Genomic DNA, 19,950 nt, shown 5'->3' on the forward strand with positions numbered 1-19,950 from the left:
GAATGTTAGATTTATGGACAACTACTTTTTGACAGTATAATGAGCAAGTTATTACCCTAATAATGAAAACACTGTCACTGAATGTTAGCAAACGATGCATTTTTCCAAAGTTCATTCAGCCTCAGTAGATATGTTAAGGGCCCATGAGCAAGGCCCTTAACCCCCACCATGTGCTCCCTAAACAGGTCTCTCTTGAAAATGAGTTCTCGTGGCTCAATGAGACTAACCTGGATAAATAAAGGCTAAATGAAAAAAAAAAAAAGCCAAAAATACAAAACAAACAAACAAACAAACAAAAAACAAAACAAAGACAAGACTTTGTTGCAGCTCCTCAGACTAGTCTTTTGAATACAATTCGAAGCTAAACCAATCAGAGCACGAAGAGCAAAGCTTCAAATGTACCGCAGCTGCTATTGGCTGAAATTATTGGAGCAACTCAACAACCAATCAGAACGCGTTTTCTTGGTAAACACATCGCTTCGACCAATCAGATGCCGAAGCCCAGTTTTTTTCGCCTGACGTCATTGGCTCCGAGCTGGTTCCGAGGCTCCAGCCCTGCTCTGTTGTCAGGAACTAGGCAGCAAACCAGCGACGTGGAAAGAAGACCGAGTCTTCGTGAAAACACGGGAGTTACGTTGGAAATGTCTTTCGTCCTGGAGTTGTGACTCCTCAGGGGAACACTGGGGCAGGAAGTGGTTTGGAGCTAACCGCTACCTCGGGTTTGGCTGAAGATCCCAGCTGAGCTGTGGAGCTGATCGGTGCCGACCTCACCTTTACTGGCACGGCTGCACACACCGAAGGCCAAAGACATGGTGTCGTGGATCATTTCCAGATGTGTTGTGTAAGTACAAGCACTTGAAAGTGTTGAGAATAAACTTTTTTAACTTGGGAAAAACTTATTTGTTAGCTTCCTGTGCTAACTTGCTAAGCTAAGCTTTTAAAGCTGGAAACGTCCTTGTTGCTCATTCTAACTGGTTCTGCTGGACTAGAACGAGCCTGTGTGACCCAGTCCAGTGTTTTTGCTCCGCCTGTGATGCCAACATCACATGTGTGTGATTCATCGTGTTTTCAGAACAAGCCTGTACGTGTTCAGGATGCTCAGCAGTCTTTCTGGAGGTGCAGTCCAGTTGAACCAGTTCACTGTGCTGAACACACTGGTTTCTCCCGTACTGCTTGCGCAATGTCTTATTGAAATCCCATTAAAGTACCACAGAGGATAAAGGCAGGGGTATAAAACTTTTAGTGCACTTTCTGCTGTGTTTCACCATCTTTGATTTCGTTTGAAAACGGCCTCTGTGAAGGAAAGACCAAACGGTGTCATCACAGCGGGACAACCCTCTGAGGGATGAGGTGAAACTATCAACGTAGCTTTTTCAGCTGCTTTCTTCTGCAGGAGGAAAGTTTTGTAATTTGTTTTGCCCCGTATGCCCACTGGATTATTCAGCCTGGGTTCGAACTGGCAGCCCCAGAATTACAAGACTGTGGCGCTTAACCACTGAGCTACCGCAGAGAGGACATGGAGGTGGTTGGAGTGAGGACAGAGGATGCAGAGGACCGAGTGAGATGGAGGAGGACGACTCGCTGTGGAGACCCCTGAACAGGGAAAAGCCGAAAGAAGAAGGAAGAAAGCCACTGGGACGTCGTGTTTAGAAAATAAATGTCTTGGTTTCTCTGAAACTTCTGCAACATATGGAAACAACACAAACCCCAAAATACATTACGGCAAAGACTGGTTCATCCCAAAGATCCAGTCCCCCGGCACAAACAGAGTAATGTTGTGCATGCTGGCCTCAGTTCTCCGGGCTGTAGGATCATCTGAATGCCAGGCAGAACTCCTCCCAGAGCGATGGCCACTCCTCCCAGCAGTCTGCTGAGCTCCTCGTCACTGTGGACAGCCAACTGTAGGTGCCGATGGACGATCCTGTCCATCTGCTGTCATGAGCCGTGTTTCCTGCTAGTTCCAGGATCTCAGTGGTCAGGCACTTGAGCACAGCTGGCAGGTAGATGAGAATGCATCCACAGAACATCCTTTTCAACTCATTTGAGATTTGAGGCTGTAGTTGAGATATTATTTGAGCTTTGAGAAGTTAATCAGCTGCTGTTGTTGTAGAAAACTGCCTTGTTGCCATGGTTACGCATCATAACAAATGTCCAAAACTAAAAAAGTTTAATTAAAAATCCTTCCAGCTGCTCAGCATCTGATACCAGAGGAAACAGTCATCCAAAAAATATGATTTACATCCAGAAAAAGAGGAATTAAAGTTTCCAAAAGCAAAATCTCAGAATGAAAGTAACAGAGCTGCTCCAACATGCAGACACCTGGAGCGGAGCAGTTCAGCTGCGCACTTAATTTTCCTCTGGGATTAATAAAAGTATTATTGAATTGAAACGGGGGCGGAGCCTCTGGGTTCAACTGTCCCCCTCTTACAATGCTGTTATTGCTAGTATCACTCAGCCCCCTGTGAATAGCAAGCGGCCGTCAGGTGCTGATGATTGGTCATTAGGCTGATGGTCCTTTATCATGTGAACAACTAGGTTTGGCTGTCAGCAGCAAACTGGTCGATCCACAATAGCAATGTTTACATGGACATAAGTAATCAGATTAAACGGCCGTTCAGAATAAAAACGTGTCATGTAAACGCCCCATTCAGATTATTCTTTGTTGATTCAGCTCGATCCAAAATAATGTGTGATCACAACGAGACAGGTGGTTTATGCTGATTCATAATCCGAACAGTGCGCATGTAAACACTTAATCTGATTATTTTATTCAGATCGTGAAAAACTGACCTGACTGTGCATGTGAGACCTGTGTCTACCTGACGTATTTCCACCTGGCTAATGCTAATAACGTTAGCATGTCAGGTAAGTCACAGGGTCGGTGAGTGACATCATGTCTACTAGAAACTTTGAAAGAGCTCAGAATGATCTGTGTGACCTGTAGATCAGTCAGGGAGTGCAGCAACGGCATTAAAACCTGTCGTGGGTACATTTTGGGCGCTCAGCTTTGTTTACGTTCATCACCCAGAAGTAGAACTTCTTCTTTGGTGTTTTTGTGAAGGACAGTTGACCACTCTACACACGTCAGTCCTTCTGTTCAGAACAAAGCCCGCTGCAGGTACATGCCTGTCGTGAACAGATTGTACCCATGTAAACCATACATTTGGATTAATTAATCTGAAATACATTTCCATCCATCAAAGAATGTTGCGCATGTAAACATGGCTATTAACAAGGTGCTATTTATAAGACTGAGTTTATTGTAGCTCCTCAGACTGAAGAAGTCTTTTGGATAAAAGAAGAAATGTTTTAACAAGAAGAAACCATCCAGAGGACCTGACTTCACCTTTTTGGATTTATCTACCTGGATCATTGAGCATGCATCAGGATATTTACACAATAGTATTGTGTGTGTTGAAAGTAGCCACATGAAATTTTAGGAAGAACAGAAACATTCAATAATTAAAAAAAAAAATCTTAGTCCAGATCCCTGGATTTGTTACGTTGAAATCACAAAATAATACGAATACTTGAAATGTAGCATTGACATTGTGTTGTATATTTTTTAACATTAACTCCTACCAATATCCAAGGAGGGCAGTCTGCCCCATTTTGTAAACTTTTCCTTTGAGCTTTGCCGTCACCTTTTTGTTGTGAATCACTCCTCTCCATCACTCCATCCTGCCTGGACTCTCTTTTTCACTATCACACTCCACATTTTTCTGGACAGTGGACCCCATGTACTTGAAGTCCTGCAGCTTTGTGATGAGTGAGTCTAGTCTGTGCCACCCGGAGGTGGCATGGACACAGACCCTCCCTTCCTGCTGCCCAGCATGCACTGACCCTAACGGGCATTTTCTCCCAACTCCTGCTGGGTGGCAGTAGTTGGTGCATGTAGCATCACTGCACCCACAGACTCTTAGGACCAATGTATTCAAGCAGCTGCTGCCTGCAGCAAAATCACAACCTACTCTGGTTGTGCATATTGGGCAGACATATTGTTAATAGTTTTGTGGGATTTATTCCTGAATTTAATTAGGGATGCTCCGATCGTTTTTTTGCTGCCGATCACCCATGGTGCCGATCACATGGCTTTATTTTTGTATTAATGAAGATGAGTGCTACTTGCTACGTGATCTGGAAAATAGGAACAATAAAGTCATTTTAATTTGGACAATTTACTTTTCCAAGACAAATATGTACCTTATATCAAAAAATCCTTGCAGGCACAAAACGGCAACTGTTGAGTCAAAAGGACAACAGGATGGATGTACCTGCTGTCAGTAACAGACTCTTTAACGGACTGAAAACATTAAGGCTGTCAACAGGCTACATGGTGCAGACAGTCCAATAAATCTCTGCGTTGCCTTCATCAAATATTGTCCAGTCAAAAAGGATTCAAAGCCACATGCACGTTGAATTCAAATCAGCTGTCCTAAGTTACTAAATCAACAACACCTGAGAGGTGGCTGACTCGTGTGCATGGACAAACTGTAGTGCATTGTCAAATAAATGCCTCTGACTTGTTGCTAAGCATTGTGGGAAGATTCTTTTACTAAAGAAGAGCGTCTCAGTCAACCTTTATTTAGACAGGTTAGTCCCATTGAGCCTCGAGGACTCGTTCACAAGAGAGACCTGATTTCAACAAGAACGATGACAACAATGCAGTTATAAAAAGTCATACAGATTTTTATTTTCTAATTTTTTTTACAAATAGGATGGTTAGAAAGAAAAGTAACAAAAAACAGCTAGATTCTAAGGCGAATGCAGAAAACCAAAACACTCGGCTCAGCGTCAGCGTTTTCAGTCACGAGTCTCTTCCTGTGTCCGTCCACCATGTTGGACGCAGAGCTGAATCAAAGCTCACTCTCCACACCTGTGCAGGTTCAGACAGGTAAGCGGTCCTTATTGGTTTCCCAGTATCCCAGTGGTCACTGGTTCAAATCCCGGTCTGGTGGCCTTTCTGGGTGGAGTTTGCATGTTCTCTCCGTGCATGCGTGGGTTTTCTCCGGGTGCTCCAGTTTCCTCCCACAGTCCAAAAACATGCATGTTAGGCTGATTGGTAACTCTAAATTGTCCCTAGGTGAGAGTGAGAGAGTGAATGGTTGTTTGTCTCGTTTGTCTCTATGTGTCCCTGTGATGGACTTGCGACCCGTCCAGGGTGTCCCCCGCCCCTCGCACAGTGATTGCTGGACATGGGCACCAGCGACCCCCGTGACCCAAAATGGAACAAGCGGGTAAAGAAAATGGATGGATGTTTTTCTCTGACCTGAAAAACACAAAGGTCTCATTTGTTGTGTATCGTACCACTTGAAAGTCTTTCACTAACAACAGTTTGATGATCACTTCTTTCTAAGACTTTTTAAATTGCTTCATTGAATACCGTATTTTCCAGCGTATACGTCGCATCATTTTGCCTAATTTGCATGCCCTTCGACTTTTTTTTTGTGGCCATTATTTATAAACCAGGTTTTGGCTGAGATATGACTGTCTTCATTCATTCTGACATGGAAAATATTGAACACTACCATTTTCAGCCACTAGATGGCACTTGAGTAGTATGTCATGTCGTTGTGTCATGTAATTGGTAAAAGTGGCTATTATTGATCCAATCAGCTTGCCATAGCCTGCCATCTACGTCCAGTTCTAGGATCATGCCTGGAGCAATGGTCATATCAGCTTGATTTCGCTGCATCGCCCTGACCGAAGGCAGCTGATCTGACCATTGAAGTGCATTTATGAAGTAAAAGTTCAACTGAGACACACCTTTTCTATAATGTCGAGCAAACAAACAATTGTTTTAGGTGCTTATCTTGTTAAATTTGGAAGGAATGCGCAGCGTTCCTCCTTCCTGATTTCTTCCCTCTGTGTGCTCCCAGAGCACTGAGGCAGACATTAATTTTCAAATACAGCTGACTTGACCATTGCATTGCATTGGGACCCGAAGGTCCTGGGTTCGATCCCCAGTCTTTGCACATCTCGTGGTGTCTCTGAGCAGGACACCTAATCCTGAATTTCTCCCCGGGCGCTTACATAGCTGCCCACTGCTCCACCTGGGTGTGTCTCAGGTGCGATGGCTTAAATGCAGAGAACCCATTTTGTCTGTATGGGAACATACAATGATGACAACACATAGCACTTTATTTATTATTTATTTATGAAGTAAAAGTTAGACTGAGAGATTTATTATGATTTTGAGGAAACAAATGTATTTTTAATGTGGTTATCTTGTTAAATTCTTGTTAAAGTCCTCCCGTGCACGCTCCTGCAGCCACCCTTTAGCAGCGAATCGATTTTTGGCACACTGGCCCACATTTCCAGGCTGTCAGTGGTGATGTGTAACAAACGTGACGTATCAGCAGTGGCACGTAATAGATGCAACTTATACGGCGAAGCGAATTATTTATATTTCTCCCACTTTATTAGACATATTTGGACTGATGCGACATATATGTTGGTGCATCGTGTACGGCAGAAGATACGATGGTCTAGATCAAGGCTTTTCTGAAGGCAGTTCATTCTTTACATACTTACTCCCTGTTGTTAAACTTAAACTAAATTCTGTGGTGAAGAAAGTGATCAATTTTCTTGAATAAAACAATTGTCTATCTTATTTGTTCTGCCAACTCAAATGCACAAGCAAGCCCTCTGTAAGATAAAAATAATATTTAGTGCCCAAGGTAGTTTGCAGGGTGTGCCTGATCAAGTGTCATTTTAATCTGCTGCCGTTACTGTGCAGTTGTGTCAGGAACATGGTTTCATTGTGTGTTGTTCATGCTATCCAGCTCAAGACCCAGTTCTTTGACTATTATTAGTAAGAATAGAATGATATACCATGGATTTTTCTTCAAAAGCACAGTCCATATCTGTTTTCTTGACGTATGTCTAGCTATGTAAAGCTATGGCAGTGTGGGAGCCAGACAACTGCTGGGCCTGCAGTCCAGTGAGATGTTAAACTAAGCGTCAGCACAGGACGACGTCCGAGCTCCACATGTCTCTTGAAACTTACAGCGGATGAGACATCTTTGAGATGTTCGATGTGAGACTCCTGTCTGCTGGAGCTCTGGCAGGGCAACGTTTGTGAAATGTGTACGTCCCTGTAGCACTTAGCAGAAGGTGCAAAGGTGATCGGTTTTTGTGGTTGGCACTGAAAGGCATTAATCTGCAAACGCCGATCACATACTTTTTAACGGAAATTGGCCGATCATAATCGGTGGCCGATTGATCGGAACATCTGTAGTTTAAATCTTGACATCCGTGGTGATTTATAAAACATCCAGAGCTACAGTCTGGATATCCAGGTCTATACTGTGGGTAAATAGTAATAATGATAAATAAAACAAGAGAATTTGCCTGTGTTTAAATCAGAGGTGTAGTTGAGTAAAATAAATCCAAACTGAGCAGTGGCTGCAAAGGTGGAACAAAGTGGACCGAGTTGAGTGAAGGTCTGTGGTAACTACTCGGTGTCAGTGCTGACCTTCTTTAATTTGACAGACAGGACGTAGTTTAAGTGGTAGAAAATAAAGGTTGTGGCACAGGGTGCACCATAACAAAGAGTTGGTAGGTGTCACCTGACGTTTTCAAAGATGAGCAGTGGGTGGAGGTGGGAAACAATGTGCACAACCTAGAATACAGTCTTGCATGCTGTACCTCTAAATACTATGGTAGTTGTGACTTTCACAAGTTGGCTGCACTAAATGACCTCAGAGGTTTTTTGAATTAAATGATTCTGAAACAGAAAATGATCTTTTCCCCTCACAACTCTTAGTTTCCAGTAGCTCCAGTCCAGTGAGCTGTTGCTGTAAACTGGTAATGTTTGTCAAAGCAGCAGTTCTCTTAACAATCCACAGTGTGTTTTCAGGGGAAAGCCATGCTAAGACAGTCTTATTCTTCAAGTCTAAAGTAAAACTGTTGGTTCAAATCACAGCAGAACCAGCATCCCTTCCCTTCTGCCTGCGTTCCCCCTCTTCTCTTTTTGTTCGTGGTATTTAACGTCAGGATACTGGGGAGATTGACTTGCAGCAGTGACCCATCTGAAACCACTAGAGCTGTTTTCTCAGCTGCGTACAGGTTGGAGGGTGGGTGGGATCCAGACTGGTGCTGGTACGAGCCGCTGCTTTTAGAGTCTTTCAAGAGTAGATCTGCGAACAATTAACAGGTTTTTAGGAAGCATGGTTTGTGGAGGCAAGGCCAGGAATAAATGCAAAAACTTTTTATTCAATCGTTTTTAACCTACAAAATTATTCAAATAGCTAAAGTATGTGCCAATTTATGTGAATTGTTTTGTTCAGCTACTATGCTCGGGATATCACAATGCTGTACTAACAATAGGTAATGGATTGTTTCCTGTTAAACATCCACTTCCTCTCTAGCTGTTTAAAAAATGTTAGATCAAACAGCAAAATTAAGAAAAAACTAGATTTGAGCCGGAATTAGCAAAACACAAAAAATATTTCAGGAAAATGTTATTAAATAAAATGTTTTTACGTTTATTCATGGCCTTGCCTCCACAAACCATGCTTCCTAAAAAGTCAGAAGTGTCAGTATGTTTGTAAAATGATTGAAAAGCTAGGAGAACACTAATATACAGTGCATTAATGCTCAAACAAGCAAAACATTAGCAAAAAGCAGGGCAGAATTAGCATTAACAGGCAGAGTTCAACTTTACTGTCATTTGCATCACATGTGGTACACAATCACATGTGGTACACAAGGTGGAATAAAATGATGTACCCAGGGTCCCAGTTACACCAGAAAATATCACAAATATGAAGTATAAAAAGTAACAGTATATAATGATCTAAGTCTAAGATATACGCTAAACGCTAATGATGTAAAACAACACAGCATATCAACAGCAGCCTGAACATGAGTCTGTGGTGAGCAGATAGGTTTGAACGAATATAGCAGTATGAGATTATCAGCAGCATGAGATCAGCAGCACAGATAAGACACCTACCTTTTAAAGTGGCATTACAGTGATTTCCTTTTTTTCTTAGAGTGATGGTTAGATATTCTAACAGCCTCAGGGTAGAAGCTGTTCCTCAGTCTACTGGTTCTACACTTAATGCTCCGCACTCTTCTGCCTGAGGGGAGCGGGGCAAAAAGTGTGTGTGCTGGAGCTATTAAGACCAGGTGGGTATACAGCGCCATGAAGCTCAAATTGAGCTCAGATGCTGTTTCCACTGATCATCTTGAGATGTTTCTACAACTTACATGGAGTCCACCTGTGGTAAGTTCAGCTGCTTGGACTTGATTTGGACCTGTCTGTAGAAGGTCCCACAGCTGACAGTGCATGTCAGAGAACAAACACCAAGCATGAAGTCAAAGGTCTGTAGACCTCTGAGACAGGATTGTGTTGAGGCACAATTCTGGGCCAGGATACAGAACCATTTCTGCTGCTTTGAAGGTCCCAGTGAGCACAGTGGTCTCCATCATTCATAGATGGAAGAAGCTTGGAACCACCAGGACTCTTCCTACAGCCGACTATCTAAACTGAGCCATGAGGGGAGAAGATGGTCACTCTGTCAGAGCTCCAGCGTTCCTCTGTGGAGAGAGAACCTTCCAGAAGGACAACCATCCCTGCAGCAATCCACCATGCTATGGGGATGTTTTTCAGCAGCAGGAACTGACAGACTAGCCAGGATAGAGGGAAGAATGAACGCAGCAACGTGCAGAGACATCCTGGATGAAAACCTGCTCCGGAGCGCTCTTGATCTTAGACTGGGGCGACGGTTTGTTTTCAGCAGGGCAACGACCCAAAACACATGGCCAAGATCTCAAAGGAGGGGCTTCAGGACCACTCTGTGAATGTCCTGGAGGGGCCAAGCCAGAGTCCAGACTTGAACCTGATGGAACATCTCTGGAGATATCTGAAAATGGCTGCACAGATGTCTCCCATCCAACCTGATGGAGCTTGAGAAGTACTGCAAAGAAGAATGGGACAAACTGTCTAAAGATACTGTAGGTGTGCTGTGTTTGAAGCATCATAATCAAATACTGGAGCCTGTAACTGCTGCCAAAGGATTCAGTGTTCTTTATTGTCATTCACATCGCATGTGTAGGAATGAAATTGTGTACACGGGGTTTATAAATAAACAAGTTTATATTGAAGGTGGAGATGATCTTCTGGATCCTTCATCTTCCACCAGGACAGCAGCTGACGTCTGTGATGATCCCATGTAGTTTAATGTATTTTGCACAGAGAACATGATCCCTGTTGCAGCTGAGGACGAGTTTGATGCTACAGCGGCTGTTTTCTCCTCAGACGCTGCAACATGGACGACGTGCTGTTGTGGATACTCCAGTTCTGTTTGCACTGGAAGCATTGGGCTGTGTCGTCTTTTCTCTTGAGCCTAAAATGTTCCCAGACTTTTGACAGTTCTTGTTGTTTTCTGAGCTCTTCGGATGTTTCCTCCATAGCTACAAACTTAGCACATGCGCGTTAGCAGAAGTGCTAGCGTTGTGAAACACGAAAACCCTCCAGCTAGACCACAGTGCTCTGAACAGTTTAACGAAGCTTCCAGGAAGATAAATTTACCTCGAGGATTTTTTGTAATGGAGGTCCTCGAATGCTTCGAGGAATCGTTTCAGCCCTAGTTCTGGTGACAGTGGGGTTTCTCTTAGCAACATGGTCCCAGTGGCACCATGGTACTGTTGGCAGTGTGGTTCGGTTAGCGGCGTGGTCTTGTTAGCAGCATTAGCAGGTCTTGTTAACCGGTCCCGTCAGCAGCAGGATGATAATACGGACCGAAGCAGCTGCCTCCCAGACTGCCCTCCAGAACCAGTTTCGGCCGACGGATAACATCCAAGGTTCTCCAGCGAAACCGAACGGGTCTGTAGAGTTCGGTCTGTGCAGGCAGATGGAGGATCATGGAGACAGCCGCCATGACAGGCCTGAGTCCGTGGCTGGAAGAACTGAACCACGATGGCAGGATGGCAAGGCAGCAACACAGAAAACTCTCAAGTGTGTTGCGGTCGTACCCGTACAGTGGATGTTCATTGGGTGCAAAAAATAAATTACAACAAAAACAACAGGAAGAAAAAAGATTGAGCTCCCGGGATCCTGTGAAGCTGCGGCTCGGCTGAGCGTGGACATCTCATTTTGAAAGATGGATCAACAAAGTATTAAGCTAAGGCTGTGAATACTGACGTAAATGTGATTTCTATTTTTATATTTTCAAAAATCTCAAAATCTTTTTTCCACATTGTAATAATGGGGTAGATATTGAGGACAGAGATTAATTTAATACTACTGGGAATAAAGCTGTAACAACAAAATGTGGGGTAAGTGAAACTCTTTGAATACTTTCCTCACTGTACAAGTAAAAAGCAGGCAGAATTAGCTATAGCAGGGCTAAGTTAGCATTAGCAGGGCAAAATATTAGTTAAAACCAGGGCCGAATTAGCATTAGCTGAAGTATTATTAGCATAAAAAGGCTGAAACGGTAAGCAAAAAGCAGGTTTTAAAAGAGTTGATCAGGCCTCCATTCAATTTCAGTGAGGGGAAAATATGGCAGAAAAAGCTAACTAGTTCAAAAAGTATAGACTGCACAAATATCAAATGTCATAAAGATGGAATGCTTTGATATTTGAATTGTTTAAATGGCACAAAACTAGTTAGATGCCAATACTGTACAGAATAGTTAAAGTAACAAGAAGAAAGAGCAACAGGGAACTCATAGAATGTTTAATAAGCCTTCATACAAATAAAGTTCACCTCACAAATGTGTGTCCGCTGCACACACAGGGTGGAGGGTGGTAGTTGCACGCTCCGTGCAAGCTCTGGAGGAACGCACACACCGACCGGGATGAATGAAATGAAGCCGCAGCGGGAGTGAATGTTCTCAAAGGACGGGAGAACGCGTTACAGGATCACTGCCAGTGGAACAGCCGACATGATGGGAACTCTGTGATTCAGTCTCTGGTGCCCAGTTCACTCTGAGGAGCTGGAAGTGGGACCTGCGGCGCAGAGTCCAGTACTGGCTCACACAACCACGTCTTTGTCAGACACCAAGTACATGAAGATTAAAACGTCTCTATTTTCACACACCAATAGTTTAAGCTTGTCCCGTTTGCTGCTCAGTGTTTGCATGGTGGAAATCATTGTTCCTGTAGAGGTGGGCGCAGGCGATGATGAGGATGAATCAGCTGTGGATACGATGACACTCATCAAGATAATGACTGTAGCACGAGACAACCTGAGTGAAAAGTGATATATTGCCACAAATATAAACATGAAAACATTGTGGAGGATATATACTTTTTCTGTGATTTTGAGAGTCTGTTCATTATTTTATTTCCTATATTACTGCTTCTCTGCTGTTCTGCCTGTGGTAAAACAATATGGAGAGCCAACGTTTGTTTTTCTTGGAACACGTGTTTCCAACTAAAGAAATCAGTCTTGTAAAAAAGTGACTTTCACAGATTAAAGTGTCTGTACATGTTCTTTGACAACTGCTATGCAGATCTTTATTCCTCCATATTTTTATGAAGAACTGTTACAAGAATCTGCTTCTCTGAAAAACTGTGACTGTTGGAGTCTTTTTAAAGGCAGGATAATAACACATTGTTTTTTGCTTTGTTCTGGCTGTAGTTCAGCCTCTGTACAAGAATTCACGGGGCCTTGAAATGTGACGCACAGCAGACGAGCTTGGACAGCTTTTTAGTTGCTACGGCAACAGCAAGAAATAAACTGCTGCTGAGAACAGTCAGGCTGTAGGGGTCAACGTGACTATATGTAGTTCGTGTGTAGTAGACCCTCGTTTATCACCGGACCCCCAGCAATACGTGAAAAGCACAAAGAAACGATAGATTTCTGAGTTGAAACAACAAAAACCAAAACGGTTCAGTTAACTAATAAATTTAAATCAACTAAGCAAAATGTTCTTTAGCAAGAGGTGATTAATCAAGATAACTTGAACTTAAACTTGTAAGTTGAGTGAATACTAATGTATTTTTACTCACCAGCACTGCAGAACACAGCAGCTTGGTTCTGGTCCGGCTCGGTTCCGGTTCAGCAGACCTACCCAGCCTTGGTCTGGTTCAGGTCCGGTTCTGATCAGCTCTCTGCATCCACTGAGCACCGAAGTCACTACTGTGAGGACTGAACTTTTGGATTGGATCAAAACATTCCCTCCATTTCAGCAGAAAGCAACTTTGCCTTCTGGGTAATGTAGTCATTTAGACTAGCAAAACAGTGTAGGCTTATTGAGAGAAAACTACAAAATGGAGGCACTTTTTTTGTCATGCACTGTACTTTGAAAAACTGCAAAAGGGCGAGTCCGTAAAAGTCAAACCACGAAGTAGCGAGGGACTATTGTATTTAGGAGGTGGTCTTTTTTGTGAAACTCCAGACTTGTAATTGTTTTTATTTATTTTTTATTTAATCAGGCAAATCCCATTGAGATCACAGATCTCTTTTGCAAGGGAGGCCTGGGCCTGAAGGCAGCCTAACATGCATGTTTTTAATTTTAATTATTTAGATGTTCAAACAGGAAAGTATCTGCACTGTATCACTCTGTAGACTGCTTTAAAGACCTAGCATTTATTCAAGGAATGCACATTGTCCACTGCATTTAAAGCCACAGTTTTTATTTTATGTTAAATGGAAGGTAAATAAACAAATTATATAGCGCTTTTCTATCTATTCAAGATACTCAAAGCACTTTACAACACAACCTGTGCCCTCATTTACCTCCACACACACATTCATACAGCACTCTGCTACAGCTCCACAAAGCTAATTGAACAAATTCTATACAGACTAATTAGAGCTTTAGATCACATTCATATACCAATGGGACACATGGGCGGTTCAGGGTCTTGCCCAGAGATGGAGTTGCATTGGGCCCAAAAAATCTGATCTGACCCGGCCCCGGCCCGCAGTCATAATTTCGGAGCCCCACCCGACCCGACGAATTAACAGTAATTACAGGTCCAAACCCAGAAAAAATTCAGACATTTTGAATTGGTTTTTAACGGTTGGGAACGCGCGGCTAAATAAAAGTGACAGAAGATTCAGAGCTGACGGAGTGTTTGTCCTTTCATGGCCGTAAAAGATCATTTAAACTCTGTTTCTGCCTGCATTCTGCATTATTCAGACACGGACCCTGCTTTGACATGTCTGCTTTGGGCTCTCACATGTTTGGGTCGTCAGCCTCGCTGAGTGCAGCGGCTGAATGAACGTCTATTTGGGTGATGGATCGCTGCCTGGCAGTACAGTCCCATCTGAAGCTTAACTGAACTTTTTACCTTCTTCAAGGCCGGTCAGCTCGCGGTGAAATGGTCGTGTGCGGCTGGTGAAAGTATGGCAGGCCATGTTATCATATAATTTGATCACGGCTGATCCTGACCTAATTAAAAGCCTGACACTGACCCGGCCCGCCCATCCAGCACATTATCATGGCCCGCCCCGAATTCGGGTGGGGTGGGTCCGGGTTTAGGGCTCGGGTTAGAAATGACGGCTCTACCCTTAGGCACTTTGGCATGTGACTGCAGGTGGAATTGAACCCCCAACTCTTGCATTGGAGGACGACTGCTCTAACCACTCAGCCACAGCTGCTTCGTGTTGAGAAATGGCAACACCCTAACCATTTTGGTCAAACGTTGAGATTAGCGACATTTGCGATCTCACAAGAAGTTGCAAAATGTCATGCTCTGCGTGTTTGTTGGACATCACTCTCAGCTACTACCACATAAAAAATCTGTTTCTGTAAAACTTAATGGGGTCGCTATAGCTCAGTTGTCAGTGCCATGGTCCATAACCTTGAGGCTGTGGGTTCTAGCCCAGGTTGCATCAGGAAGAGTATCCACAGTAAACAATTGTCAGATCTTTCATGCAAGTTGTCACAGACTCCAGCATGAACAGTCCATGGCCCTGAAGCTACCCCCAGGTGCAGAAGAAGAGGTGACGTCACAGTACACTGTTTAAGTATGGATGCTACACGTTAGCATGTGTGTATTACTTCTGAATTTGTGCAGTCAGAACCAGCTATACTATCTTCAACACTTGTTTTGTGGTGTTTACATTTTATGTTGTCTCTTCCACCTATTTCAGTCGCACTTCTGGAACAGGACAGGAGTAAAGGATCGAAAGTAGAAACAAACCCAAGTATTGATCTCATCGATACAATCCAGCGCCAACATTGGTATCATGGCAAATACCTCTCAAGTGTCTAAGTAAAAGTTTGACCTAAAACAGCACAAAAGGATTAATCTTCTGTTCGTGTTGTTTGGAGCAGTTAGACATTCAAATCCAGCTGTTGATTGAAATTCAACAGCATTAGTTTACAACAGCTGTGATGCAGAAGAATCAGTGTGTACTCTTATTGAAAAGATCCAGGAGCAGCACGACGTGCAGAGGACAGTCTGTGCGGTACACTTGGTGAGCTTTGTGTGGGGGAGGAGGAAGTGGAGCAGAGGAAAGTGGAAGAGAAGGACTGGGGGACAGAAGAGTCGACTTAGTGATTTATTAGTTTTTCTTGCTCGCTCACATCTGTCAGACTGAATATATGGTTTGGAACTGAGAGCCGAGGTGTTTGTACGTTCATGCCAACGTATGAAAACCACAAGGAAAGGTACTCATTGCAAAGTAAAAAAAAAAAAAAGGTAAGAAACGTCTGCACAAATGTTCTTCTCTGAAGGCGGTACGTATTCTAGTTTAGACTATACATATATGCGTACAAACTGTACGTACGTCTGTAAACTTGGCCTTGTCCCCTCCACAAGTTCTGATCCGCTCAAGGTATTTTAATGAAACTTGATACACATTTGCATCATCACTAGACCGAGTGTTGCATATACAGAACTTTTTATCACCACAACATAAAGGTCAAGGTCACATTTTATACAAGGTCTTTGCTTGTCCGGGCCATTGCTGTAGATTGCTGTTTAATAGTTTGTCAATGAGCATAAAATGTGCCGTATGTGGGACTGTTGTTTTTATCATTTTGAAATATGTTCTGGCTGCCTCGGTCCAAAATGTGTATTTTAAAATAAATATTAAAAAAAAAAGTTATCTGCTGCTAAGTGTTCCATATTTTCCGCTGTACACGTCGCTCCGCCCTATAAGTCGCATCCGTCCATATTTGTCTAGTAAAGTGGAAAAATCCATAAATCTGTCGCTTCGCCGTATAAGTCGCATCTATTATGCGTCACCACTGACGCGTCACTGCTGACCACCCGGAAATGTGTACTGGTCTTGTGCCAAAAACTGATGGGCTGCCAAATGGCGGCTGCGGGAGCGTGCACGGGAGGACTTTAACAAGAATTTAACAACATTAACACTTAAAAACAATTATTTGTTTGCTCAGAATTATAACAAAGGTGTTTCTCAGTCTATCCATCCATCCATCCATTTTCTTTACCCGCTTATTCCATTTTTGAGTCACGGGGGTCGCCGGTGCCCATGTCCAGCAATCACTGTGCGAGGGGCGGGGTACACCCTGGACGGGTCGCAAGTCCATCACAGGGACACATAGAGACAAACGAGACAAACAACCATTCACTCTCTCACTCACACCTAGGGACAATTTAGAGTTACCAATCAGCCTAACATGCATGTTTTTGGACTGTGGGAGGAAACCGGAGCACCCGGAGAAAACCCACGCATGCACGGAGAGAACATGCAAACTCCACCCAGAAAGGCCCCTGGACCGGGGTTTGAACCAGGGACCTGCTCGCTGAGAGGCAGCAGCTCTACCAGCTGCGCCACCGTGCTGCCTGTTTCTCAGTCTAACATTTCCTTAATAAATGCACTTTGACAGTCAAATCAGCTGAATTTCAAAACCCGATTCGTGGAAGCGACGGGCACGCCGCAGAGGGACGAGCCTCCGCATTTCTTTGACAAATTAACACCTAAAACATTTATTTGTTTGCTCAAAATTATAGTAAAGGTGTGTTTCAATTTAACGTTTGGTTAATAAATGCACTTTGATGGTCAAATCAGCTTTCAAAAGCCGATACGCGGAATTACGTGCACGTGACGAGTCGCAGTGCAAATTTATCAGGAAAGCCACCTAAAAACAATTGTTTGTTTGTTCAAAATTATAGCAAAGGTGTATCTCAGTTGAACTATTCCTTAAAAAAATGCACTTTAATGGTCAAATCAGCTGAATTTCAAAAATAGTTTAGCTGCTGTGAAGCGTGCACACGCAGATGGACGCCCCGCTGCATTTTTAAACATTTAACAAGATAACTACCTAAAAATATATATTTGTTTGCTTTAAATTATAACAAAGGTGTGTCTCAGTCTAACGTTTGCTTAATAAATGCACTTTAATGGTCAAATTAGCTGCATTTCGTCAGGGCGGTGCAGCTGGTTTGACAGTCGGTCCAAGCAGCGAGCAGAATGAAGGTGGGGGGGTACTGTGGCAAGCCGATTGTGTCATTAATAGCTGGTGAAGATTCTCAGTCATCCAGGACATGGTAAGTTCTAAAAAATTCAAGACAAAAACAAACTATAATGTATAATATAATAAAGTCCAGTTATTTTTGTCTTGAACTTTTTTGAATTTGTCTTTATAGCCACGTTTACCTATTACATGATACAATGGCATGCCTTACTGCAACTATTACTTTGCTGCCATCAAGTGGCTGAAAGTGGTAGTGCTCTTTTTTTCCTTCTCCCCAGTCAGAATGAATGAAAACGGTCATATCTCAGCCAAAAAATGGTTTATAAATATGGGAGGAAAAAAATCCATAAATATGTTGCTTTGGCATATAAGTCACAGGGCAAGTAAATTATGCAAAAAACTGCAACTTTTTTCCCTCTCTCTCTGTACTCCCCCCCCCCCCACACACACACACACACACACACACTTCCCTGCTTGCACTCTTTCATACTGTGAACCTTAAAGAGCCTCTTTTTCCCCTCTTGCATACCTTCTAATTCCAAGGATCAGCTGGTCTCTCAACAAAATTGATCAAGTTCTCCCGACAGGAGTCAGGGTAAGGAGGACCCTCTTACCTGGACTGAAAAATATTGCATTCATGATGACAACTGTTTTTTTGCTGTTTGGCTGGTGAATTCTGGATTGTCTATAAATTCGTGTGGATGTGTCGAAGCTCGGCAGCACTCAGACTGAATAATGTGCAGTTGTGTCAGAGAGCTGGAGCAGCTGTTTTCAGGACTGTGGACTCTCTAGCAGCTCATATGAAGGGGAAATAATCTTGGAGAAGCTGTGAGCTCGACTTTAAGGAATCAGTTTGGCTGTTTGGAGTGTCCATCAGAGGAATATACCAGCAAGACTTTAAAGGCAGAAACAACAATTCACGAGTTCTGCCTGACCCAAACTGTGGCCTTGATGCCGGACTTCTCAACTCCTCCTGGAATGTTCAGAAAACAACAAAGATGCTTTGTCTGTCTCCTCACCCCTCCCTTCCCCAAGGCCGTGGACATGTAACAGAACCTCAAATGAGCTGAAGATGAACGTCACCTCTTGTCTGGACAATGGCTGAGGGGGGGCTCTGGACTCTGCTACGACTTTCCCTTAAAAATTCAATGTCTTACGGCCTATATGTTCATGTATAACGTCTGTTTGTGTTGCTTTGCTGTGGAGGTTTTTTTGATGCCTCAAATCGTGCCCTGTCTAGGACACGGAGTGAGAGATCTTTTTTTATACCGTCTCTCCTCATGTTTTCTTCCCTTTTCTCATCTAAGCAAAATATTATTCTGAATAAGAATAAGAGGGCCGCGCTATTTATAGTAGCAGCTTTGTGCACTCCACCCATCTTTCAGACGACTGTACATACATGTTCTCATTGTATCTCGGTGCAATGATAATAAAATTTATTCTGATTCTGATTATACACTGGAAAATATGGTATTTGTTCACCTTAACACACAGGAGTAACTGATATGGCAAAAAACATATTACTACTTTTTTATATTGGTACATTTAAAATGTATTAAATTCAGTTTTTTGTCAGTTTTTCATGCAGATTTTAAACCAATCATAATCATGTTTTTTTTAACGACATTTTTATTTATGATGATAATAAAGATCAAGAGTCAAAATGTAGTTTAACCAAAAGTGTTGAGATGAAATTTAAAATTTCAATATAATTTAAATATAGTGTCAGCTAAAACAGCAGCATCAACAGGTTTTATGTATATTTTTAGTTCATTTTCAATTTTAAAGTAACTGTACCTTCATTTTTAGAGTGGTGGCAGGTAGTTGGACATGGGTGGGGTTGAATATTCAAAGAAAAATCTAATAATTACTAATGAATTGGAAGAGTATTTTTCCTAAAATGCACATTCCTGGAACACATGTATAGAGTATATATAAGTATAGTTTTTTTAATCATATTTCTTGAGGCATCTTTTGTGATGATAACTGCAGGCCTGCACTCTTTCTGAAGTTTAGCTTCAGTTGTTGCCAGTCAAACACTGGAGTGGAGGACATTTCAGAAGGTGCAACTTTATTGAATACTATTAAAATCAAAGTAGTTTGCAACATTGAGGATACCTATTGTATATTTTAACAACCACAGAAACAAATTGCTTTACTTCTACTTTGGCCACTTTACCAGAGGTTGCACTCAGAGTTTGTACTTGAACAGGACCTTTAGGAATAAGGTGGATAATCAGTATCACCCCCGCATCCCCCCACCTCCATGATAAAAGTATTTATCATCTGGCCAGGAAAGAGATGGTGAACCTATCAAAGGCTGTGTGAACAAAATGTGGAAAAACTGCAGTGGGACCAAACATGGAAACAAAACTTTCCATATCCCCAAATAATGCTAAGCAGACAATTACAGAGGAAATGGCTTCATTTCCAAGATGCCTCAGTCTGGGACTGAGATGTATTCTGGCTGTCTCGGTCCATTCAGAGGACACTGAAGCAACGAAGGGAGCTGCAGCTCAGTAGTGTGATGAACTGATGACATTGCGGTAGATGGGACTGCCTTGAATCAAGGTGGTGATGAGTCCCCCCCCCCCCA

At 42.8% G+C, this 19,950-nt stretch overlaps 1 protein-coding gene across 1 annotated transcript in view; it reads left to right on the forward strand.

The window, feature by feature from the left end:
* Positions 1-568: 568 nt before the first annotated feature.
* The window catches only part of reep3b (receptor accessory protein 3b), a gene marked incomplete in the record, with an annotated part of 45,043 nt that continues 25,661 nt past the window's right edge, over positions 569-19,950 (forward strand). The window contains 1 exon segment of the mRNA XM_037691720.1: positions 569-841. Within this exon segment, the coding sequence (XP_037547648.1) occupies positions 810-841 (32 nt within the window).

This window comes from Nematolebias whitei, chromosome 17 (assembly GCF_014905685.2).
Source record: "Nematolebias whitei isolate Nwh7 chromosome 17, NemWhi1, whole genome shotgun sequence".
Lineage (NCBI taxonomy): Eukaryota > Metazoa > Chordata > Actinopteri > Cyprinodontiformes > Rivulidae > Nematolebias > Nematolebias whitei.